We start from the raw sequence: 22,314 nt of genomic DNA, 5'->3' as shown, positions 1-22,314 counted from the left end.
CAGTTCGGTTGTCCCTCCCCCACTGCCCTGTGCTACTCCTGTCCTCTGCCTGGAAGCTACTCTGGGAGCCTCCTGCTTCTTGTGTAGAGGGGTGGGGGAAGAGGGGTGCTACTGTCAGGGTGTCCTCCTCCCCCGTAAGCCATCTCCACAGAACAGGGGGTGGGGAGAGAGCAACGACGACACAACAGGGCTTAGGACTTAGGGAGCTTGCTGGCAGCAGCTGCTGTCTCAACTTGCTGATCTATTTTAAAAGGCAGTGTACTTAGAGTGGGATCAGTGTACTCATAGGGGCGATGCATGTCTCTCTCTCACACACACAGTGTGTGTGTGTGTCTCTCTCTGTACGCTGTCTCTCCTCCCTCCATTCCTGCTGCTTTGTAGAGTGTGAGGCTACATTAACAACAACATGTTAACCCTTGAGGGCTCAGCCAAGTGCTAGTTCATCATTTAGCAGCAAGGCATTCCCTGGGAAATATCCCACCCTCTTCCACCCTCTGACTCCACCACCTCAACCAAGCTTCACAATCATCATCATTGCTGTGTATAGTATTAAATTGTTTGTTTAAAAGTGTGTGTGTGTGGTCTTTTGCCTGGTGAAAAATGTTCTCCTGGAACCTAACCATCCCCTATTTACATTAATTCTTATGGGGAAATTGGATTTGCTTAACATTGTTCCTCTTAAAGTGGCATTTTTCAGGAACATAACTATAATGTTAAGCGAGGAGTTATTGTATAACAAATGGAAATAAATAGCAATGCATATAAAATTAGAAGGTGTGAAGTACAGAAAATTGATAAAGAAAGCTAAAAGGAAAGCTATTTTTTAAAAACATATTAGGAACAAAAGAAACCCTAGCAAGAATATAGGACCAACACTAGATAGTCATGATAAAATTGTTATTAAAGATGCAGAACAGTCAACCTGTGAAACTCTTTGCCAGAGGATGTTGTGACCACTGTTCCCTCTAAGCTGTGTGCGCGCACACAGATCTTAAACCCCGCGCACATGGCGAAACACCACGCGCACTCCGGCTTTTTTTTTGTTTGTTTTTTGCACTTCAGCAGCGGCACAGAAGAAATTGTTTGAACACACGGCCTGTTAAAAATTAGAGGGAACATTGGTTGTGACAGCCAAGACTATGACACGATTCAAAAAAGAACTCAAATTCATGGAGGATAGGTCCATCGATGGCTATTAACCAGGACGTTTGCCAGAAGCTGGGAATAGACGACAGGAAATGCATCATTCGATGATTACTTGTCCTGTTCATTCCCTGTGGGGCACCTGGCATTGGCCAGTAGGAAGACAGGATATTGGGGCTAGATGGACCTTTGGTCTGACTCAGTATGGCTGTTCTTATGTAACAGATACAAGCGTTCAAAAAGTATTCATGTTCTGTACTTGGAAAGAAGCGGGATGATATACTCGTATCAGATGAGAATGATGAATTACTTTCCAATCCATTAGTAAGGAAGGAGGATGTTAGATGCCATCCACTAGAGATAAACATTTTTAAAGTCAACAGGCCCAAATGACTTGCTACCAAAAGTCCTAAAAGAGATGGCTGATGAGATCTCCAGCCACTGTTGTTAATTTTTAATAAATCTTGGACAATAGGGGAAATTCCAGGAAATTGGATGAGTGCTCATGCCAATATTCAAAATTCAAAAAATTGATAAGATGCTCATATGAGATTCAATTGATGAAGTACTAAAGGATAGGAATATAATTAATGTCAGTTAACATGGTTTTATGGAACACAGGTGTTAATGAAAGAATTAAATCAGGTTTGTTTAAGATTACAAGTTTGGTCAATAAAGATATCTACATTGATTTCAGACTTGTTAAGACTTAGTTCCACATGACATGCTGATTAAAAAATTAACACTATGCAATATCAGTAACTGACAGATCTCAAAAGGTAGTGGCATCAAATGGGGGTGTTTCTAGAGAGGCTGTAGGCCCAATGCTAGTCAACATTTTCATAAATGATCTGGAGGTAAATATAAAACCACTGCCAATAAAATCTGCAGGTAACAAATACAGGTGGAACGGTAAATGAGGAGATGGTCAGGGCAGTTATACATAGTAACCTGGATCACATAGGTCCTTTCAAACAAAATGTGTTTTAATATAGTCAAATGCAAAATTGTGTGTCTGATACAAAATTACTCAAGATAGTTAGTTCCAAAGCAGGCTGTGAAGAGTTACAAAGGGATCTCAGAAAACTGGGTGTCTGGGCAACAAAATGGTAGTTTAAATTCAATGTTGATAAATGCAAAATAATGCACATTAGAAAACACAATCCCAATTATACATATAAAATGATGGGGTCTAAATTAGCTGTTACCACTCAAGAAAGAGATCTTGGAGTCATCATAGACAGTTCTCTGAAAACATCTGCTCACTGTGCAGCAGCAGTCCAATAGGCTAACAGAATTTTAGGAACCATTAGGAAAGGGATAGATAAGAAGACAGAAAATATCATAATGCCACTATATAAATCTACGGTACACCCACACCTTGTATACTGTAAGCAATTCTGATTGCCTCATCTCATAAAAGATGCATTAGAATTGGAAAAAGTATAGAGCAAGGCAACAAAAGTGATGAGGGGGATGGAACAGCTTCCATATAGAGCAATGTAAAAGATTGGGACTGTTCAGCTTGGACAAGCGATTACTGAGGGGGGTATGATAAAAGCGTATAAAATCATGAATGGTGTGGAGAAAATGAGTAAGGAAGTTTCATTTACCCCTTTACAGAACACATGAACCAGGGCTCACCCAATGAAATAAACAGGTGTAGTAGGAAGAGAGCCTGAAACATAAGCCCTTGTATCAGAGGCCTGGTATGAGGCAGGACCTGCTCACAGAATCTGGTAAGAACAGGGATGATACTGCATAAATACAATAGGCAGTAAACAAACAAAATAAACAAAAGAAAGTTCTTCTCACATTGCACAGTCAATCCATGGAACTTGTTGCCAGGGGATGTTGCAAAGGCCAAAACTATAATGGGGTTCAAAAAAGAATTAGGTAAGTTCACAGAGCATAGGTCCATTAATGCCTATTAGCCAAGATTGTCAGGGATGCAACCTAATGCTCAGGGTGTCCATAAACCTGATTGCTAGAAGCTGGGAAAGGGCAACAGGGTGGATCACTCAATAAAGTGCCCTGTTCTGTTCACTCCCTCTGAAGCATCTGGCACCCAACACCGTCAGAAGACAGGATATTGGGCTAGATGGATCATTGATCTGATCCCATATGGCCATTCTTATGTTCTTCTTATCTTCTTAGGAAGAAGGAAAACAAGCAATGCCTGCAGTCTGAGGGACTATGCTGGAAAGTATTTAGGGAGTCACATTGTTGACAAGCAACTTGAGATGAGTTTCCAGTGTGACAATGTAGCAAAAAGGGCTATATAAACAGGGGCGTACTGAGTACGTATCAAGTATCAGGGGTAACCATGTTAGTCTGTAGCCACAAAAAACAATGAGAAGCTCGGTGGTACCTTAAAAACTAACAGATTTATTTACACATAAGCGTTCGTGGGTAAATTTTTAAATACTTAGTCTTTAAGGTGCCACCGGACACCTCGTTGTTTGAGTAGGTATGTCTCTATATTGCATTGGTGTCACCTATACTGGAATATTGCGTACAGCCCTAGTTGTCCACATTTTAAAAAGGATGTTAAAAAAATGGTAATAATTTTTGCAACAGGAACTTGGTTAATCCTGTTGATGTATGAGGAAGAATGGAATTAAATTCCCTTTCCCATAGCCAAAGTGCTCGGAAGAATAAAAGATAAAATGTCACTAATCACAACAAATAAGATTCTGAACACTCAGAGAGAGCAGATATGCTGTTTAAGAAAGTGCCATTTCTACAGTCTCTTTAACCATACCACACTTTAAGGGATATAAATTGGCTTATGTGAAAACCTGTGAAAATTTATGACCACTATGGAAACAGACTTGGGGTGGGATGGAGGTGTGTAACATTGTGGTGCAGGCGGTGTGACCTAGTGGTCAGAACAGGAGTCAGACATACTGGTCTGATCAGAGCCAGAAGGTGGAACTGGAGTTGTGGTTGGGAGACAAGCAAATGGCTGGTGCCAGGAGTCAGAGCAGAACTGGAGTCATGGTCAGGAGATAAGCCAGTGGTTAGAGCAGAACCAAAGTTGTGGTCAGGAGACAAGCAAGTTGGTCAGAGCCAGGGGTTAGGAGAAGAGTCTGGTGCTTTTTGACCAGAAACAGGCACGGGTTTGGAGAAAGGTCCAGTAACGGAAAATGGTCTGGACCAGCTGCGGGCATGGAATGCTTTGAGCATCCTCTGTGCTGCTGTTGCTACATGGCTTAAATGATGATCTGCTGGATGTCCAATCAGGGAGCACACTCACTCTATGAGAGCTTATTGTGCCCAACCAAGCTCATTGGGTTGCCAGGTGGCTGTGCCTGCAGCCAATTGAGTTTCTGACAGTACCCCCACATGGGGTCCTCATCCCTGGCTTCTCAGGGTATCATTGGTGAAATTTCTGAAGGAGGTCAGGAGTGTGAACTTTATCTTCTGGCTCCCAAGATTACTCCTCTGGCCTGTACACTCCTTCCAGTCTATCAGATACTGGAGCTTTAACTGATCAATCTGAAATCAGTTCGCATACTTCCTCTTCCTGGACTATTACTGGGGTTGGGTCTACCCTGTCAGGGAAGAGATTGTCGATGAACATCTTGAGGGAAACACAAAAGATGCAGTGAATCTTGAGAGATTCTGGGAGCTGAAGACAACTATGTTTATTTGTTCAATGATCTGAAATGAACCCAGGCAATGGTGGTCAGTTTTCAAGTTCTGGGTCAAGACACAAATTTTATTCCCTACAGCATGGCTAGGGCAGCTCATCTCTTTTGGTTAGCTTATAAGATCCTTTAGCAGCCAGTAAGTGCTCTTTGAGGTCCTCTCCAGGACCATGGTTGCTTGGATGACAGAGCCTTCTGGTAGGTCCGGATGAAACCAGGGTGAAAACTGAAATTTGCAAAGAAGGGAGTCTGCTGAGTGGAAGCCTGGGTTAAGTTGTTGTATGCCAAATCGTCCAAACACAGTAGTGGAAGCCAATCATCCCAATGGAAATTCAAAAACCAGCAGATACTGCTCCAAGTTTCAGAGTAGCAGCGTGTTAGTCTGTATCCGCAAAAAGAAAAGAAGTACTTGTTAGTCTCTAAGGTGCCACAAGTACTCCTTTTCTTTTTGCTCCAAGTTTTGACTGATTCTTTCTATCTTGGCCATCTATCTGCAGATGGTAGGCTGTTGCGGTAAGGGGCCTGGTGCAGGGTTGGAGAAATTCCTGCCAGAACAAAGAAATAAACTGAGGACTTCAATCCAAAATTATGCATGTCAGCATGCTGATACCAGAAGACATACTCCAGGAAGACTGGTGTGGTTTTCACAGACAGATGAAATGGTGCGGCAAGGACTCAAATGGGCCATCTTGGTTAGAAGAACCACCACAGTCAGGATAACAGTGACCTTGAGAGCATGGTAATTTCACAATAAAATCCACAGAAAGAGCGAACCATGAACATGGCTATGTGGGATGGGGTTGAAGGAGGTCCAATGGCCTTGCTTGTGGTTTCTTCGTACAGGTGCAGAGTTCACATGATTGAACATAGTGTCTTAACATCTGTTTGTAGGGTTGATCACCAGCAGTACCTAGCAATCATGTTCCAGGTTTTACACTGACATAAATGACTCACCATGGGTAAGTCATGACACAGTCTTAGTACCTGAAGCCAGAAGTTGCCCTCAGGAATGCAGAGGTGATGCCCACAATAGATGTGGTCTTGTTGCAGGCAAAACCTTGAGTCTGGGGAGGCGCTGGTGATTCTTAGAGACCTGCAGATTGGGACCACAAACGGATCACCTCGTAGCCGTTTCTTGCCCCTGATCTGGGGTATTAACTGTCCCACTTTAGTATCCAAGAGAAGGGGAATGGAGAGGGAGGGACCTGGGCCCGCCCTCTACTCTGGGTCCCAGCCCAGGGGCCCTAGGGATAGCAGCAAACCACTTGAACTAGTGATTCCTTCCCCTGGGCTACTTCCCTCTCTGGCCCTTCAGCTTGTGGGGCTTCCTGCCCTCTCTCTGCTTGGGCCAGGTTTCTCCCAACCTCTTGTGTCTGTGGAGTCCCTCTGCTCTGCACAAGCCAGGTTTCCCTTTACCTAGGGTCTTGGTCTTCTGGCCCGCCACAGCACTTCTCCAAACTCTCCTCTGCTTCCCTCCAAACTGCTCTCCTTCAAACTGCTCTCTGCTCCAACACCAAACCACTCTGCTTCAACTCCTCCAACTGTCTGATTGAAACAGGGTTTTTTTTTAATCAGGTGACTGGCTTCAGGTGCTCTAATTAATCTATAGCAACCTCTCTTCCTTCTACAGGGAATAAGGCTCTCATCATCCTGGGGCTTACATATCTTCCCACTATCACCCTCCTGCTGGCCTCTGGCCATGCTGTATCACACACTTTATATCGGAGGGCACCTTCCACTTGGCGATAGCAGTCATATTCCGAGGGTCCCTGACAACTGCCACTAGGGAGATGACAAGGCCCAGAAACACCCTGGTATCCTTGTCAAATTTGTATTTCTCAGGTTTTGTGTTAAGTTGATTTTGGCAAGGCTGATCAAGAACAGTGTGCACATGGTGGTCATGGAGCTCTTGGTTCTCCCAAATTAAATGGAAGTTCCCCAGTGCTAGTTCATCTTTGATAGTCACTGAGCCCCTGCCTAAAGTCGTCACTCAATCCAGTGGGTGCCTGTGGCCAGATATTGAAATTTAACTAAATACTTAGCAATGGACCGGGGTCCCTGCTTTAGGGCATGGGGAGCAGCTTCTGCAGTATTTTCTCTATTAGAGACATCAAAGATGCCCGCCATTGCCTATACAAAGTTCTTGAAGCATTCAAAGAGAGGACTGGACCCCTCCAAGGGCCAGGACACCCACTTCAGGGCCTCTCTGATCATAGAATCATAGAATATCAGGATTGGAAGGGACCTCAGGAGGTCATCTAGTCCAACCCCCTGCTCAAAGCAGGGCCAATCCCCAATTTTTGCCCCAGATCCCTAAAAGGCCCCCTCAAGGATTGAACTCACAACCCTGGGTTTAGCAGGCCAATGCTCAAACCACTGAGGTATCCCTCCCCCCCGATGAGCAGACTAATTACTAATCCCACTTGGGACTGATCCCTGGCACACATCTGTGGCCATAACACAAACAGAAGATGGCACTGATTAAAGAACCCACAAAATTTTGCACAGTCCCCATCAAACTTACCTGCTAAGGGCACCTGGGGTTTACGGGATGAGGATGCAAGGATATGGGGAACAGGAGTCTGGGCTTGCACCTGGGACTGAAGGACTGCATTCTGGTAATGTAGCATGGTGATCTTGTTACACAGATCATACAGGACTACAACAACATTACAGAGGGCGAGTTGGGCTCCTACTAGGTACCTCTATACTGTGAGATGATGTCCCATCTTATCTTTTAGGAGGATGCTCAAACTGTCACACACTGGGGTGTAGGTACCGCAAACTAATGGTCAGAATGGGAGTCGGGTCTAGAGGTTGTAGCAGAACAGGAAGAGGGAACTGGAGTCATGAAGCCAGTGGTTACAACCAGCTGTCAGAGCCGAACCAGTCATGGTCAGGAGACAAGCCAGTGGTCAGAGCCAGGAGGTTTGGAGGAAGATAGAAACTGGGCCTGGAGCAGGAACAGTTGCGGGTTGGTGCAAGGACCAGTACAGGAAGCAGGTCCAGTGTTGCTGCAGGCACAGAATGCATTGAACAGCCACTGTGCTGCTGTTGCTACAAGACTTGAATGATGATCTGCTGGCTTGTGTGCAATCAGCACAGTCACTTAGCGAAAGAAATTGGGCTCAGCCGCTCTCATTAGGTGCCAGGTAACTGCACTTGGAGCCAGCTGAGTTCCTGACAAGAGGACCATCTTGTCCTTGTGCAGTGAGTCATATAGAGTTATAACCATCAGTGATTGCAACTCACTGCCCCTCCTGGCAGATGTGACAACTATCAGAATGGCCATTTTGTTAGACAGGTGATCCAAGGACTAACGCTGCAGGGGCTCAAAAGGGGGAGGACAGAACTCCATGAGTTTTGTTAGTAGCAAAACTCAATTCCTAGAGAGGGACAAGCTATGTCATGGAAGAAAAGAGAGTAGTCAGGCCTTTAAGTAACCACAACGAGGGTGCTTGTGGGTAACACACTAATAAAGCATATAGGTGAACCTTTATGGATGCTGTAGACACTATACATAAAGAGTTCTGGACTAAGTAGTTCAAAACTGCACAGATAAAAGAGAAATGAGGTACAAATCCTCTATCCGTTGCACAGATAGCCCCTTCATTTCTGACCACATCATTTCACAGTGGCAAGCTTTCTGGACTAAATGAGATTCTCCTATGAAGGAGATTCTCTGACAAGGGGATAAAGCAGAACTTGTCCCACCTGATCTGAAGCCCTAGAGAGTGAAACAAATGTCACATCTAGTCCACTATGTTTTCTGAGTTATGCTGCTACTATGGCAAACATTGTGTAAATATCCAGAAGGAGCATGCTTTACCTTGATAGCTGCCACCTCCACCATATTCTGAGACCCTGGGATCCACTTTACACCACTGGGTATGTGTTATTCTGGTCCCGACTGACCAGGCCAGAGCAAGGGACCCAGGTGACATTGCCACGTCCACTGGCTTTGGCTGAATCCTGACCATCGCCTGGGATGTGAGAATTTGTCCTCTCCCTAAATCATTTATGTTCTCTTCCTATCCCTCTCTTTTTTCCTTCTAATAAGAGTTTAGCTTACCCAGTCAAAACTGGTTTCAGAGTAACAGCCGTGTTAGTCTGTATTCGCAAAAAGAAAAGGAGTACTTGTGGCACCTTAGAGACTAACCAATTTATTAGAGCATAAGCTTTCGTGAGCTACAGCTCACTTACACTGCGAAGAGCCTGTGACCAAAGAGGCAGCTAAAAGTGATACCCTAAACTGCACACTGCTGGTACAAGTTTGCCAGCTGTTGGAGTGGCTGATAAAACTGTGCGCTATGTCTGTGTTTTTCCAGCAGTGAGGATGCAAGTGAAAGTCAACACCAGAGATGAAAGCTGAATTTTCTAACTTTGCTGTTCTCTTCTTTCCCCTTTTACATGCATTTGTTTTGTTTTGTCTTCTTGGAAAAGGGACTGGACTTTAACAGCAGCAATAGTTCTAGCCCATCTTAACTTTTTCGCTGTTTCCCAAAAAGGACAGTTACCACCATTGTTGATACCACCTAAAAAACTGTCAAATCCCTATAAAAAATCACTCTACATCTAAAGAAAAAGGGAATGGGATTATGGTTAAAATAAAAGCCTTATTTAATATTTTGTATTTCAAATACTTTAACATTTCCCCTTCTTTTTCTGTATTTTTAATAAAAGGTTAAGAGACTATTTAATTGTGTGTTTGCTACGGAAAATAAGTAGGCTGAGTTAAAACCAAGAAGGTCTCTGTGTCAACTCGAAAGCTCTCTCTCACCAACAAAAGTTGGTCCCATAAAAGTTATGACCTCACTCACCGTGTCCCCCCTAACATCCTGAGGCCAACATGGTTACAACACTGCATACATTTAATATTGGGCAGTTTCAGGTCACCTTTCTCTGAGCCCTATATTCCATCAAAATTAATACAGGAGATCTCTGCCCTCTTAGATACTGCAGGTGAAATAGATGGCATTATTCAGATGTCTCTGGCTGGGATAGGGAGTCCTTCACTTAGAGGGCGAGTGATCCTGTCTTTGGCCTTAACCTCCAGTTTCCAGTTGCAAGGTGTGGGCCATCCTACTGAACAGCCCCTGAAATTGCAGAAATTTGTCCAGAGGACAAGCTACCGAGGAATCTATATTTTTATCCAGCAAAGTAGCTTCAGTGATAACACCTCCTGTAGGTATCCCTTGATCATCAGAAGTCATTTCCTCATACCCTGAAGCCTCACCTCCAATGAACTGTGAAGAAGGCTGAGGAAGGACAGGTTTCTGGTGCTGGAAGTGGAAGCTGGGCCATGACGTAGCAAATTACTCTAAAGTGGATTACACACAGCTAAACACATCAACTATTGAAAATAAAGGCTAGAAAAATGTCTACAAGTGAAGACAGGACAGAGTGGTTTCTAATGTTCTCCACTGCAAAGCAGAAGGAAGCAAGGCAGTTGGAACTACATTTCTTAATATGGGTTCTGAAAGCAAACCCTAATGCCCGGGTGCGGAACTATTCTGGAAAGCTGTGACTCTCTGAAAAGGACTTGAGGAAAATGGTGGTTAGCTAAATTAAAATGAGCTCCTTTTGCAAAACTGTGGCTAAGAGGGGTAGATACGATTCTTGGACATACCAACAGAGGAAGACTGAGTAGGACTGTGGTATTATCTTTGCATGCAGCACTGGTGAGACCATGACTGGAATTATATTTCCAGTTATGTCCACATTTTTAAAAAAGGAAGTTGAAAAACTGGAAAGGGTTCAGGTAAGAGCTAGAAGAATCAGTCGAGGTGTGGAAAATGTGCCCCACAGCGAGAAATTTAAGACATTCATCTATTTTGTGGGTAAGAAGAATGGCTCCCTTCAACATTGTGTTGATTAAAGAGCTGACTTGATGATAATCAACAACTACTTATGTGGAGAGAAGATTTCTAATAGCACAAAACTCAACCTATCAGACAAAATAATACAAAGATCCAATAACTGTAAATCACAGCTAGACATATTTAAACTGGAAATTAAGTACAAGTTTTAACATTGAGGATAAGCAACCTTTGGAACAACTTAGCAAGAGATGTCTTTACATCAAGATTGGATGTCTCTAAAAGATAGACTCTAGCTCAACCACAAGTTACTGAGTTTGATGCAGGATTTCGCTGGTTGAAATTCTATGGCACGTATTATGCGGGGGGTGAGATTAGAGTACCATAAGAGTTCCTTCAGCCTTAAAAATCTATGCACTTACAACCTGGACTTAGTCCCTACAAATCAGTGGGGGCTTTGGGATTATTTCCCCCTCCTCTCCAAAACTCACCAATGCAGATAGTTAATGGAATAGCTCCAGTGGTCCTCAATATGCCAGCAAAATGAAGAAAAGCACATTCCTACATAGAGCCAGGGCAATTTCATTCCACATATATCTGCAGTGATGTGAGCAAGTACAGACTGCTCCATCACAGGCATGTTGTTCAAATTCCAGCCACTATCAAGATATTCCTAAAAGTAGAACAGAAAAAAAGAGTCACTGGTCTAAGCCACATCAAGTAAACAACAAAAATGGAAGTAACTTACCTGTTCAGTAACTGAAGTTTTTCGAGATGTGTTATTTATGTGTGTTCCACTGGAGATTGGAAGGCTTTGGCCAGCAGTGTCCATTGAGGCTATGCAGGGAGCAGATGCAATCAAGCCCTCCTGTGCTTGAGGATATATAGGGTGTGGAGCAACCAACCACCCTCAGTTCCTTCACCACTACCCAATCCAAGTATTGGACTCAGCAGTTGTGGGGAAATGAGGGTATGTTATGGAACACATACAGACACACATCCAAAGAGGTCGAGTTACTGAACAGGTAAGTAACTTCCATTTCTTCTTTGAGTGCTTGTCTATGTGTGTGCCATGTCTGGTGTCTCCCAAGCAGTATCCATAAAAGAGGGGGTGGGAAATACTGCAAATCTCATTGAACAGGGATTTTAATACATCCTTGTTAAAATCGAGCATCTGGACGTGCCGTCTCCAACAGAGTAATGTTTTGTGAAGATACATTCATTACCGCAGGAGGCAGCCCTACAAATAGCAATTAAAGGAACACCTCTAAACGAGGCTGCCTGTGCCTTGGTTGAATGTGCTCTGATGTTCCCAGGGAGCTGTAAAATGACCGTATCATAACTTTATACAACCTGACACCCATCTAGAAATTCTCTGGGTTGCAACTACCTGAGACCCTTAGATCTTTCAGCAACAGGGGGAAAAAAACCAGCCTTGGGGATGATCCAAATTATTTTATCCTTTCAGCTAAAAGGGCAAGACCCATAAGGACATCTAATGTGTGCACTGCAGCTTTACCCTTGGTTGACTGTGTTTCACAAAGGATACTGGTAAATATAGCAATTGATTTAAACGAAAATCAGACAGCACCTTAAGAAGGAATTTAGGGTGCAGTCCGAGAATAATCTTGAGTTTGTGAAAAATCGTAGACTACACCCAGCAATAAGTGCTTGCAACTCAATCACATTATGTGAGAAATGTAATAGCCATAAAACATGCTCTTTTCAGGGACAAATGCAACAAGGAACCAATGGTTTGAAAGACCTGTTATTACAACAGTGAGATCCCAAAAGGAGTAGGCTGCTGCCTAAGGGGAGAAATTCTAACAAGTCCTTAAAAAAAATTCACCAAAGGATGAGAAGAGAGACTGTATAATCCTAAACTGGACAACAATGAGCCAAAGCAGCATTCAAATTGACATGCAGAGAATTAACTGAAAGACCTGAAGTTTCAAGAATATTAGGAATTGTCATTTCCATTGAAGAAAGATTGCACTGTGTTTACACACTCAGACTTCAAGGACAGAAGGGACCATTATGATCATCTAGTCTGACCTGCACAGTGTGGCCACAGAACCTCAATCACCCACTCCTGTAATAAACTCATAATCTCTGACTCATCTACTGAAGTCCTCAAATCTTGATTTAAAGACTTCAAGTTACAGAGAATCCACCATTCACCCTAGTGCAAACCAGCAACTGACCCATGCCCCACATTGCAGAGGAAAGCAAAAAAAAAAAAAACCCCGAGGTCTCTGCCAATCTGACCTGGGGGAAAATTCCTTCCCAACCTCAAATATGGCAATCAGTTATATATATGCGCATATAGGCAAGACCCACTACACAGACAGCTGGCAAATAATTCTCTGTAGTAACTCAGAACCTTCTTCATCTAGTTTCCATCTGCAACCATTGGAGATATTTCCCAATAGCAGTCATGTGTTGGCCAAGTGCCATTGTAGGCAATCTCAATCATACTATTACCTCCATAAATTTATCAAGGTCAGTCTTGAAACAAGTTGATGGTTTTTTGACCCACTTCTCCCCTTGGAAGGCTATTCCAGAACTTCACTCCTCCAATGGTAAGAAACCTTTGTCCAATTTCAAACCTAAACTTAATAATGGTCAGTTTATATCCATTTGCCCTTCTGCCAACATTGGCCCTTAACTTAAATAACTCCTCTCCCTCCCACCCTGGTGTTTAACCCTCATGCGCATTTATAGAGAACAATCATAATTCCCCTCATCCTTTGTTTTGTTAGGCTAAACGAGCCAAGCCCCTAAGTCTCTTCTCATAAAGTAGGTTCTCCATTCCTTTGATCATCCTAGGAGCCCTTCTCTGTACCTGTTCCAGTTTGAATTCATCTTTCTTAAACATAGGAGACAAGAACTGTACACAGTATTCCAGATGAGGTTTCACAAGTGCCTTGTATAATGGTAATGACACTTCCCTATCTCTACTGGAAATACCTCATCTGATGCATCTTAGTTTTGCATTAATCTTTTTCATGGCCGCATCACATTGGCAGCTCATAGTCATCCTGTGATTCACCCAAGTATTTCTCCTCTATCTCTTCCAACTCATATGCCCCCACCTTATAGTAAAAATTCTTGTTGTTAATCCCCAAGTGCATGACTTTGCAATATTAATTTCATCCCATTTCTATTACTCCAGTTTTCAAGGTCATCAAAATCTTGCGTGATATTCCGGTTCTCTTCTGTATTGGCAATATTTCCCAACTTTGTGTCATCTGCAAATTTTACTACCACACTCCCACTTTTTGTGCCAAGGTCACTAATGAAAATGTTCAGTAAGATTGGTCCCAAGACTGATCCTTTAGGAACTCCATTTGTAGTCTCCCTCCACTCTGACAGTGCACCTTTCAGCATTACCTGTTGCAGTCTCCCCTTTAACCGGTTATTACCTACCTTTCAATTCTCATATTAATTCCCATTTTATCCAATTTGACTAATAATATCCTATGTGGAACTGTATCAAATGCAGTAGTTCTAATCTACCTGGATTTCAGTAAAGCATTTTTTTGTATAGAAACCTGGTTATCTTCTCAAAGAAAGATAAGTCTGGTCTTGCACAATCTATCTTTCATAAAACCAGGTTGTATTTTATCCCAATTACTGTTTACCTCTATGTCCTTAACAGCTCTCTCTTTCAAAATATTTTCATAGATTCATAGATATTAAGGTCAGAAGGGACCATCATGATCATCTAGTCTGACCTCCTGCACAATGCAGGCCACAGAATCTCACCCACCCACTCCTGTGATAAACCTCTCACCTATGTCTGAGCTACTGAAGTCCTCAAATCGTGGTTTAAAGACTTCAAGGAGCAGAGAATCCTCCAGCAAGTGACCCGTGCCCCATGCTACAGAGGAAGGCGAAAAACCTCAAGGGCCTCTTCCAATCTGCCCTGAAGGAAAATTCCTTCCTGACCCCAAATATGGTGATCAGCTGAACCCTGAGCATGTGGGCAAGATTCACCAGCCAGATACCCAGGAAAGAATTCTCTGTAGTAACTCAGACCCCACCCCATCAAACATCCCATCACAGGCCATTGGGCCTATTTACCATGAATATTTAATGATCAATTAATTGACAATATCATATTATCCCATCATACCATCTCCTCCATAAACTTATCAAGTTTAATCTTAAAGCCGGATAGGTCTTTTGCCCCCACTGCTTCCCTTGGAAGGCTATTCCAAAACTTCACTCCTCTGATGGTTAGAAACCTTCATCTAATTTCAAGTCTAAACTTCCCGATGGCCAGTTTATATCCATTTGTTCTTGTGTCCACATTGGTACTGAGCTTAAATAATTCCTCGCCCTCTCCGGTATTTATCCCTCTGATATATTTATAGAGAGCAATCATATCTCCCCTCAACCTTCTTTTGGTTAGGCTAAACAAGCCAAGCTCCTTGAGTCTCCTTTCATAAGACAGGTTTTCCATTCCTCGGATCATCCTAGTAGCACTTCTCTGTACCTGCTCCAGTTTGAATTCATCCTTCTTAAACATGGGAGACCAGAACTGCACACAGTATTCCAGGTGAGGTCTCACCAGTGCCTTGTATAACGGTACGAACACCTCCTTATCTCTACTGGAAATACCTTGCCTACCACATTAGCTTTTTCACAGCTATATCACATTGGCTGCTCATAGTCATCCTGTGATCAACCAATACTCCAAGGTCCTTCTCCTCCTCCGCTACTTCTAATTGATGCGTCCCCAGCTTATTATTAAAATTCTTGTTATTAATCCCTAAATGCATGACCTTACACTTCTCACTATTAAATTTCATCCTATTACCATTACTCCAGTTTACAAGGTCATCCAGATCTTCCCATATGATATCCTGGTCCTTCTCTGTATTGGCAATACCTCCCAGCTTTGTATCATCTGCAAACTTTATTAGCACACTCCCACTTTTTGTGCTGAGGTCAGTAATAAAAAGATTAAACAAGATTGGTCCCAAAACCGATCCCTGAGGAACTCCATTAGTAACCTCCCTCCAGCCTGACAGTTCACCTTTCAGTATGACCCACTGTAGTCTCCCTGTTAACCAATTCCTTGTCCACCTTTCAATTTTCATATTGATCTCCATCTTTTCCAATTTAATTAATAATTCCCCATGTGGCACAGTATCAAACGCCTTACTGAAATCTAGATAAATTAGATCCACTGCGTTTCCTTTGTCTAAAAAATCTGTTACTTTCTCAAAGAAGGAGATCAGGTTGGTTTGGCACAATCTACCTTTTGTAAAACCATGTTGTATTTTGTCCCATTTACCATTGACCTCAATGTCCTCAACTATTTTTCCTTCAAAATTTTTTCCAAGACTACAGATGTCAAACTAACAGGCTTGTAGTTACCCGGATCACTTTTTTTCCTTTCTTAAAAATAGGAACTATGTTAGTAATTCTCCAATCATACGGTACAACCCCTGAGTTTACAGATTCATTAAAAATTCTTGCTAATGGGCTTGCAATTTCATGTGCCAATTCCTTTAATATTCATGGATGAAGATTATGTGGGCCCCCCAATTTAGTCCCATTAAGCTGTTCGAGTTTCGCTTCTACCTCAGATATGGTAATATCTACCTCCATATCCTCATTCCCATTTGTCATGCTACCATTATCCCGAAGATCCTCATTAGCCTTATTAAAGGCTGAGGCAAAGTATTTGTTTAGACATTGGGCCATGCCTAGATTATCCTTAACCTCCACTCCATCCTCAGTGTTTAGCAGTCCCACTTCTTCTTTCTTTGTTTTCTTCTTATTTATATGGCTATAGAACCTTTTACTATTGGTTTTAATTCCCTTCGCAAGGTCCAACTTTACTCTATTACAGGAGAGGGTGGGTGAGGTTCTGTGGCCTGTGTTGTGCAAGAGGTCAGACGAAATGATTACGATGCTCCCTTCAAGCCTATAAACTCTAGAACACTGATATGAAGCTGGGTTTTTTTATTAGACTGTTTGGCCTTCTCTGAGATGGGCTCCCATTTCAACATTGATGCATATGTGAAAATCAACTTTTCAGGAAGTTATGGGGAGAAAGGAACTTTACAAACTTGCGGTGGATCCTTGCACCAATTGAGAGAATCCAAAACTTGCTGTGGGATCCACAGCATCATGACCATATTGTGAACCCACAAGGGGTTGTTAAGACAACGTAGATGCAGTCTCACAAATAGAGTTACCAGACTGCATGAAGCAACATGGCCCAACAGGCAAAGACGTGTTCTCACTGCTGACTGATCAGTTCTCACATGTTGTTTAACCTGGCTTGAGGCAGAAATACCTTTGCTGCTGTGGAATTTATGAGGGCCCCAAAAAATTCTATTCTTTGAGCTGGAGTTGCACAAGACTTGTCCTTGTTTATTCCGAGTCCCATGCTGGTGATCAAGAGTATGATCAATATCCAATACTTATTTCTGGGGGGAGAGGTGAGAAGAATAATCCTGCACCAACCAATAATTGAGATATGGCTAAACTAAACTGTTCCTACATCTTAAACGCACTGCAACTACGGCCAGGCATTTTGTAAAAGTCATTGGGTCTGATCATCAGCCAACAGACTGCACCCTGTACTGGTAATGCACGTTGCCCACTACAAAAACACACATTTTTCTGATGTGCCAGATGAATGGAAATATGGAAATAAGCATCTTGTAGATTGGGAGCTGTGACCCAATCAAGAGGATCTAGGACAGAAGTGTGGAAGAGAGGGTTACAATGCAAAATCTGAACTGATGTACAAAAAAAAAAAAAAAAAAAAGTATATTCCTCAGGTCTAATATTGGACGCCAGCCTCCTGATTTTGTAGGAATTAGAAATTATCAGTAATAGAATCCCTCCTCCCTTCCCAAGGGGAACCCAACTGAACCTGTTCCTGAAGTAGATTCTTGTGAGAGCGGTCCTGAAGAGGGATAGGAAAGGAGGTTGTGGGGTGGGCACATTCTTCAACTGGATAAAAGTGTCTTTTTGAACTATTTCCAGCACCATCGGTTGGTGGTGATATCCTTCCAGGCTTCCTGTAAGTAATGCAAATGGACCCCAAAAGTGGTAGAGAAAGATTGATTGACAGCTCTTGATGTAAGCATTAAATCAACTGCTTGGACAATGAGAATATTTTAGTATTAGCTATAGAGGAGGTAGAAGAAAGTGTTCTTCTAGGAGGGCACTGCTTCTTCCTAGACTCTGCTAAGGATGATAAAATGTAGTAGTGAATGACTACAGCAATTGCCTCTGACAACGGGACTTCTTCCTCTAATACTGGAGCTTAAGAAGGCAGAACAGAGGACAGCACAGCAGCTACTGAAGCAACCCAAACACACAGTGCCGGAGAATCGGTCACCGTTGGCCCCAACGAACTTCAGGTTCTCTCTTTATGAGACCCAACAGAGACTCGGGGTCATTTTAGAAGCAGATCTCTTTCAAGAGCAAGACAGTGGGGGACGTCTCCCTCTTTTTGTTTTTTTTTTTTGAGCAGTTTTAGTTGTGGACTGATCCCTAAGCTCCTTTCGGAAAAAGCGTTTACTCCCATCTGCCTGAGCAGAGGTTGAGGCCACAGCGGAAGTCATTTGTGCTGACAATTGTCCCAGACTGGGAGGATCCTGACCCTTTTCAGGGTCTGAAGCAGGCCTAACTAATTTGTTTAAGAGAAAAAGTTTTAGCCTGTTTTCTGACTGGCTAAATGGCAGTTCTGTTTGTTTGTCTTTCCTCCACAGGACAGAAGCGACTTTGTCTGTACAAAGTGCAAGCTGGTCTCCATATTGGAAGAGAAGGTTCAAGGTCTGGAGAAAAAAGCATTGACCTTGCATTGCAGAAGAGAAACTGAAGATTTCCTTCACAGATGTCAGGATATGCTTCTACGAACACAACATTCTGAAGATTCAGAGCAGGCTGAACAGCGGGGGCAGAAGGATGGTGAAGAAATTTGGCAGCATGTAACCTCCAGAACAAGAAAGGGCAGCGTCCATGTTCCAGCAATGCAGATACAGGTAAGCAACCGTTTTCATGTTCTCTCCACTGGTACTAATGCAGAGGGTGGACTAGATGATACATCTGAGGGGAGGGAGCAGAAAGAGACTCCGCCGATTGGAAGGCATGAGAAGCACTGTCCTAGGGATGGGAGTTCCACGACCACCGCTCCTAAGAGAAGGACGCGGGTGGTGATGGTCGGGGACTCCCTCCTCGGGGGGACTGACTCATCTATCTGTTACCCCGACCTGGAAAACCGAGAAGTCTACTGCTTGTGAGGAGCTAGGATTCACGATATGACAGTGAAACTGCCGAGACTCATCAAGCCCTCGGATCGCTACCCCTTCCTGCTTCTCCACGTGGGCACCGATGATATTGCCAACAATGACCTTGAGCAGATCATGGCAGACTACATGGCTCTGGGAAGAAGGATAAAGGAGTTTGAGGCGCAAGTGGTGTTCTCGTCCATCCTCCCCGTGGAAGGAAAAGGCCTGGGTAGAGATCGTCGAATCGTGGAAGTCAACGAATGGCTACACAGGTGGTGTCGGAGAGAAAGCTTTGGATTCTTTGACCATGGGATGGTGTTCCAAGAAGGAGGAGTGCTGGGCAGAGACGGGCTCCACCTAACAAAGAGAGGGAAGAGCATCTTCGCAAGCAGGCTGGCTAACCTAGTGTGGAGGGCTTTAAACTAGGTTCACCGGGGGAAGGAGACCAAAGCCCTGAGGTAAGTGGGATACTGGGAGGAAGCACGAGCAAGAGAGCGCAAGAGGGGAGGGCTCCTGCCTCATACTGAGAAAACGGGATAATCAGCGATTTATCTCAAGTGCCTATATACAAATGCAAGAAGCCTGGGAAATAAGCAGGGAGAACTGGAAGTCCTGGCACAGTCAAGGAATTATGATGTGATTGGAATAACCGAGACTTGGTGGGATAACTCACATGACTAGAGTACTGTCATGGATGGATATAAACTGATCAGAAAGGACACGCAAGGCAGAAAAGGTGAGGGAGTTGCACTGCATGTAAGAGAGCCGTATGAGTGCTCAGAGCTCCGGTATGAAACTGCAGAAAAACCTGAGAGTCTCTGGATTAAGTTTAGAAGCGTGAGCAACAAGGGTGATGTCGTGGTGGGAGTCTGCTATAGACCACTGGACCAGGGGGATGAGGTGGACGAGGCTTTCTTCCAGCAACTAACGGAAGTTACTAGATCGCAGGCCCTTGTTCTCATGCGAGACTTCAATCACCCTGATATCTGCTGGGAGAGCAATAAAGCCGTGCACAGACAATCCAGGAAGTTTTTGGAAAGTGTAGGGGACAATTTCCTGGTGCAAGTACTGGAGAACCAACTAGGGGCAGAGCTCTTCTTGACTTGCTGCTCACAAACCGGGAAGAATTAGTAGGGGAAGCAAAAGTGGATGGAACCTGGGAGGCAGTGACCATGAGTTAGTAAAGTTCTGGATCCTGACACAAGGAAGAAAGGAGAGCAGCAGAATACGGACCCTGGACTTCAGAAAAGCAGACTTTGACTCCCTCAGGGAACTGATGGGCAGGATCCCCTGGGAGAATAACATGAGGGGGAAAGGAGTCATAGAATATGAGGGTTGGAAGGGACCTCAGGACGTCATCTAGTCCAACCCCCTGCTCAAAGCAGGACCGATCCCCAATTAAATCATCCCAGCCAAGGCTTTCTCAAGCCTGACCTTAAAAACTTCTAAGGAAGGAGATTCCACCACCTCCCTAGGTAACACATTCCACTGTTTCACCACCCTTCTAGTGAAAAAGTTTTTCCTAATATCCAACCTAAATCTCTCCCACTGCAACTTGAGACCATTACTCCTTGTTCTGTCATCTGCTACCACTGAGAACAGTCTAGAGCCATCCTCTTTGGAACCCCCTTTCAGGTAGTTGAAAGCAGCTATCAAATCCCCCCTCATTCTTCTCTTCTGTAGACGAAACATCCCCAGTTCCCTCAGCCTCTCCTCATAAGTCATGTGTTCCAGTCCCCTAATCATTTTTGTTGCCCTCCACCGGACTCTTTCCAATTTTTCCACATCCCTCTTGTAGTGTGGGGCCCAAAACTGGACACAGCACTGCAGATGAGGCCTCACCAGTGTCGAATAGAGGGGAACAATCATGTCCCTCCATCTGCTGGCAATGCACCTACTTATACAGACCAAAATGCCATTGGCCTTCTTGGCAACAAGGGCACACTGTTGACTCATATCCAGCTTCTCGTCCACTGTCACCCCTAGGTCCTTTTCTGCAGAACTGCTGCCGAGCCATTCAGTCCCTAGTCTGTAGCGGTGCATGGGATTCTTCCATCCAAAGGGCAGGACTCTGCACTTGTCCTTGTTGAACCTCATCAGATTTCTTTTGGCCCAGTCCTCCAATTTGTCTAGGTCCATCTGTATCCTATCCCTACCCTCCAGTATCTACCTCTCCTCCAAGTTTCGTGTCATCTGCAAACTTGCTGAGGGTGCAATCCACACCATCCTCCAGATCATTTATGAAGATACTGAACAAAACCGGCCCCAGGACCGACCCTTGGGGCACTCCACTTGATACCGGCTGCCAACTAGACATGGAGTCCAGGTGAGCTGGCTGTATTTTAAAGAAACCTTATTGAGACTGCAAGAATGAACAATCCCGATGTGTAGAAAGAATAGTAAATATGGCAGGCGACCAGCTTGGCTTAACAGTGAAATCCTTGCTGATCTTAAACACAAAAAAAGAAGTTTACAAGAAGTGGAAGATTGGACAAATGACCAGGGAGGAGTATAAATATATTGCTCAGCCATGCAGGAGTTAAATCAGGAAGGCCAAATCACACCTGGAGTTGTAGCTAGCAAGAGATGTTAAGAGTAACAAGAAGGGTTTCTTCAGGTATGTTAGCAAGAAGAAGAAAGTCAAGGAAAGCGTGGGCTCCTTACTGAATGAGGGAGGCAACCTAGTGACAGAGGATGTGGAAAAAGCTAATGTACTCAATGCTTTTTTTTTTAGAGTAACACCCGTGTTAGTCTGTATTCGCAAAAAGAAAAGGAGTACTTGTGGCACCTTAGAGACTAACCAATTTATTTGAGCATGAGCTTTCGTGAGCTACACCTCACTTCATCGGATGCAACATGCACAACATCGGATGCATCTGATGAAGTGAGCTGTAGCTCACGAAAGCTTATGCTCAAATAAATTGGTTAGTCTCTAAGGTGCCACAAGTCCTCCTTTTCTTTTTGCGAATGCTTTTTTTGCCTCTGTTTTCACTAACAAGGTCAGCCCCCAGACTGCTGCACTGGGCAGCACAGCATGGGGAGGAGGTGACCAGCCCTCTGTGGAGAAAGAAGTGGTTTGGGACTAGTTAGAAAAGCTGGACGAGCACAAGTCCATGCGGCCGGGTGTGCTGCATCTGAGAGCGCTAAAGGAGTTGGCGGATGTGATTGAAGAGTCATTGGCCATTATCTTTGAAAACTCATGGTGATAGGGGGAGATCCCGGACGACTGGAAAAAGGTTAATGTAGTGCCCATCTTTAAAAAAGAGAAGGGGGAGGATCCGGGAATGAGTTACCTAGGGAGGTGGTGGAATTTCCTTCCTTTGAGGTTTTTACGGTCAGGTTTGACAAAGCCCTGGCTGGGATGATGTAGTTGAGGATTGGTCCTGCTTTGAGCAGGCGGTTGGATTAGATGACCTCTTGAAATCCCTTCCGACC

The 22,314-nt window shown here is 43.9% G+C and overlaps 1 protein-coding gene across 8 annotated transcripts in view; it reads right to left on the bottom strand.

Moving 5' to 3' along the window:
- Positions 1 to 22,314, bottom strand: part of KDM5B (lysine demethylase 5B) — a 179,480-nt gene that overhangs the window by 79,858 nt on the left and 77,308 nt on the right. For all 8 annotated transcript variants that reach the window (XM_073319609.1, XM_073319607.1, XM_073319608.1 and 5 more), the window contains one exon: positions 11,107 to 11,288. In XM_073319609.1, coding sequence (XP_073175710.1) covers positions 11,107 to 11,288 — 182 coding nt within the window. The remainder of the gene's footprint in view (positions 1 to 11,106; positions 11,289 to 22,314) is intronic.

The sequence above is a fragment of the Lepidochelys kempii genome, chromosome 21, assembly GCF_965140265.1.
Source record: "Lepidochelys kempii isolate rLepKem1 chromosome 21, rLepKem1.hap2, whole genome shotgun sequence".
Classification (NCBI taxonomy): domain Eukaryota; kingdom Metazoa; phylum Chordata; order Testudines; family Cheloniidae; genus Lepidochelys; species Lepidochelys kempii.
Note: the sequence above shows the minus strand (reverse complement) of the source record. Positions and strands in the feature narration are given on the sequence as shown.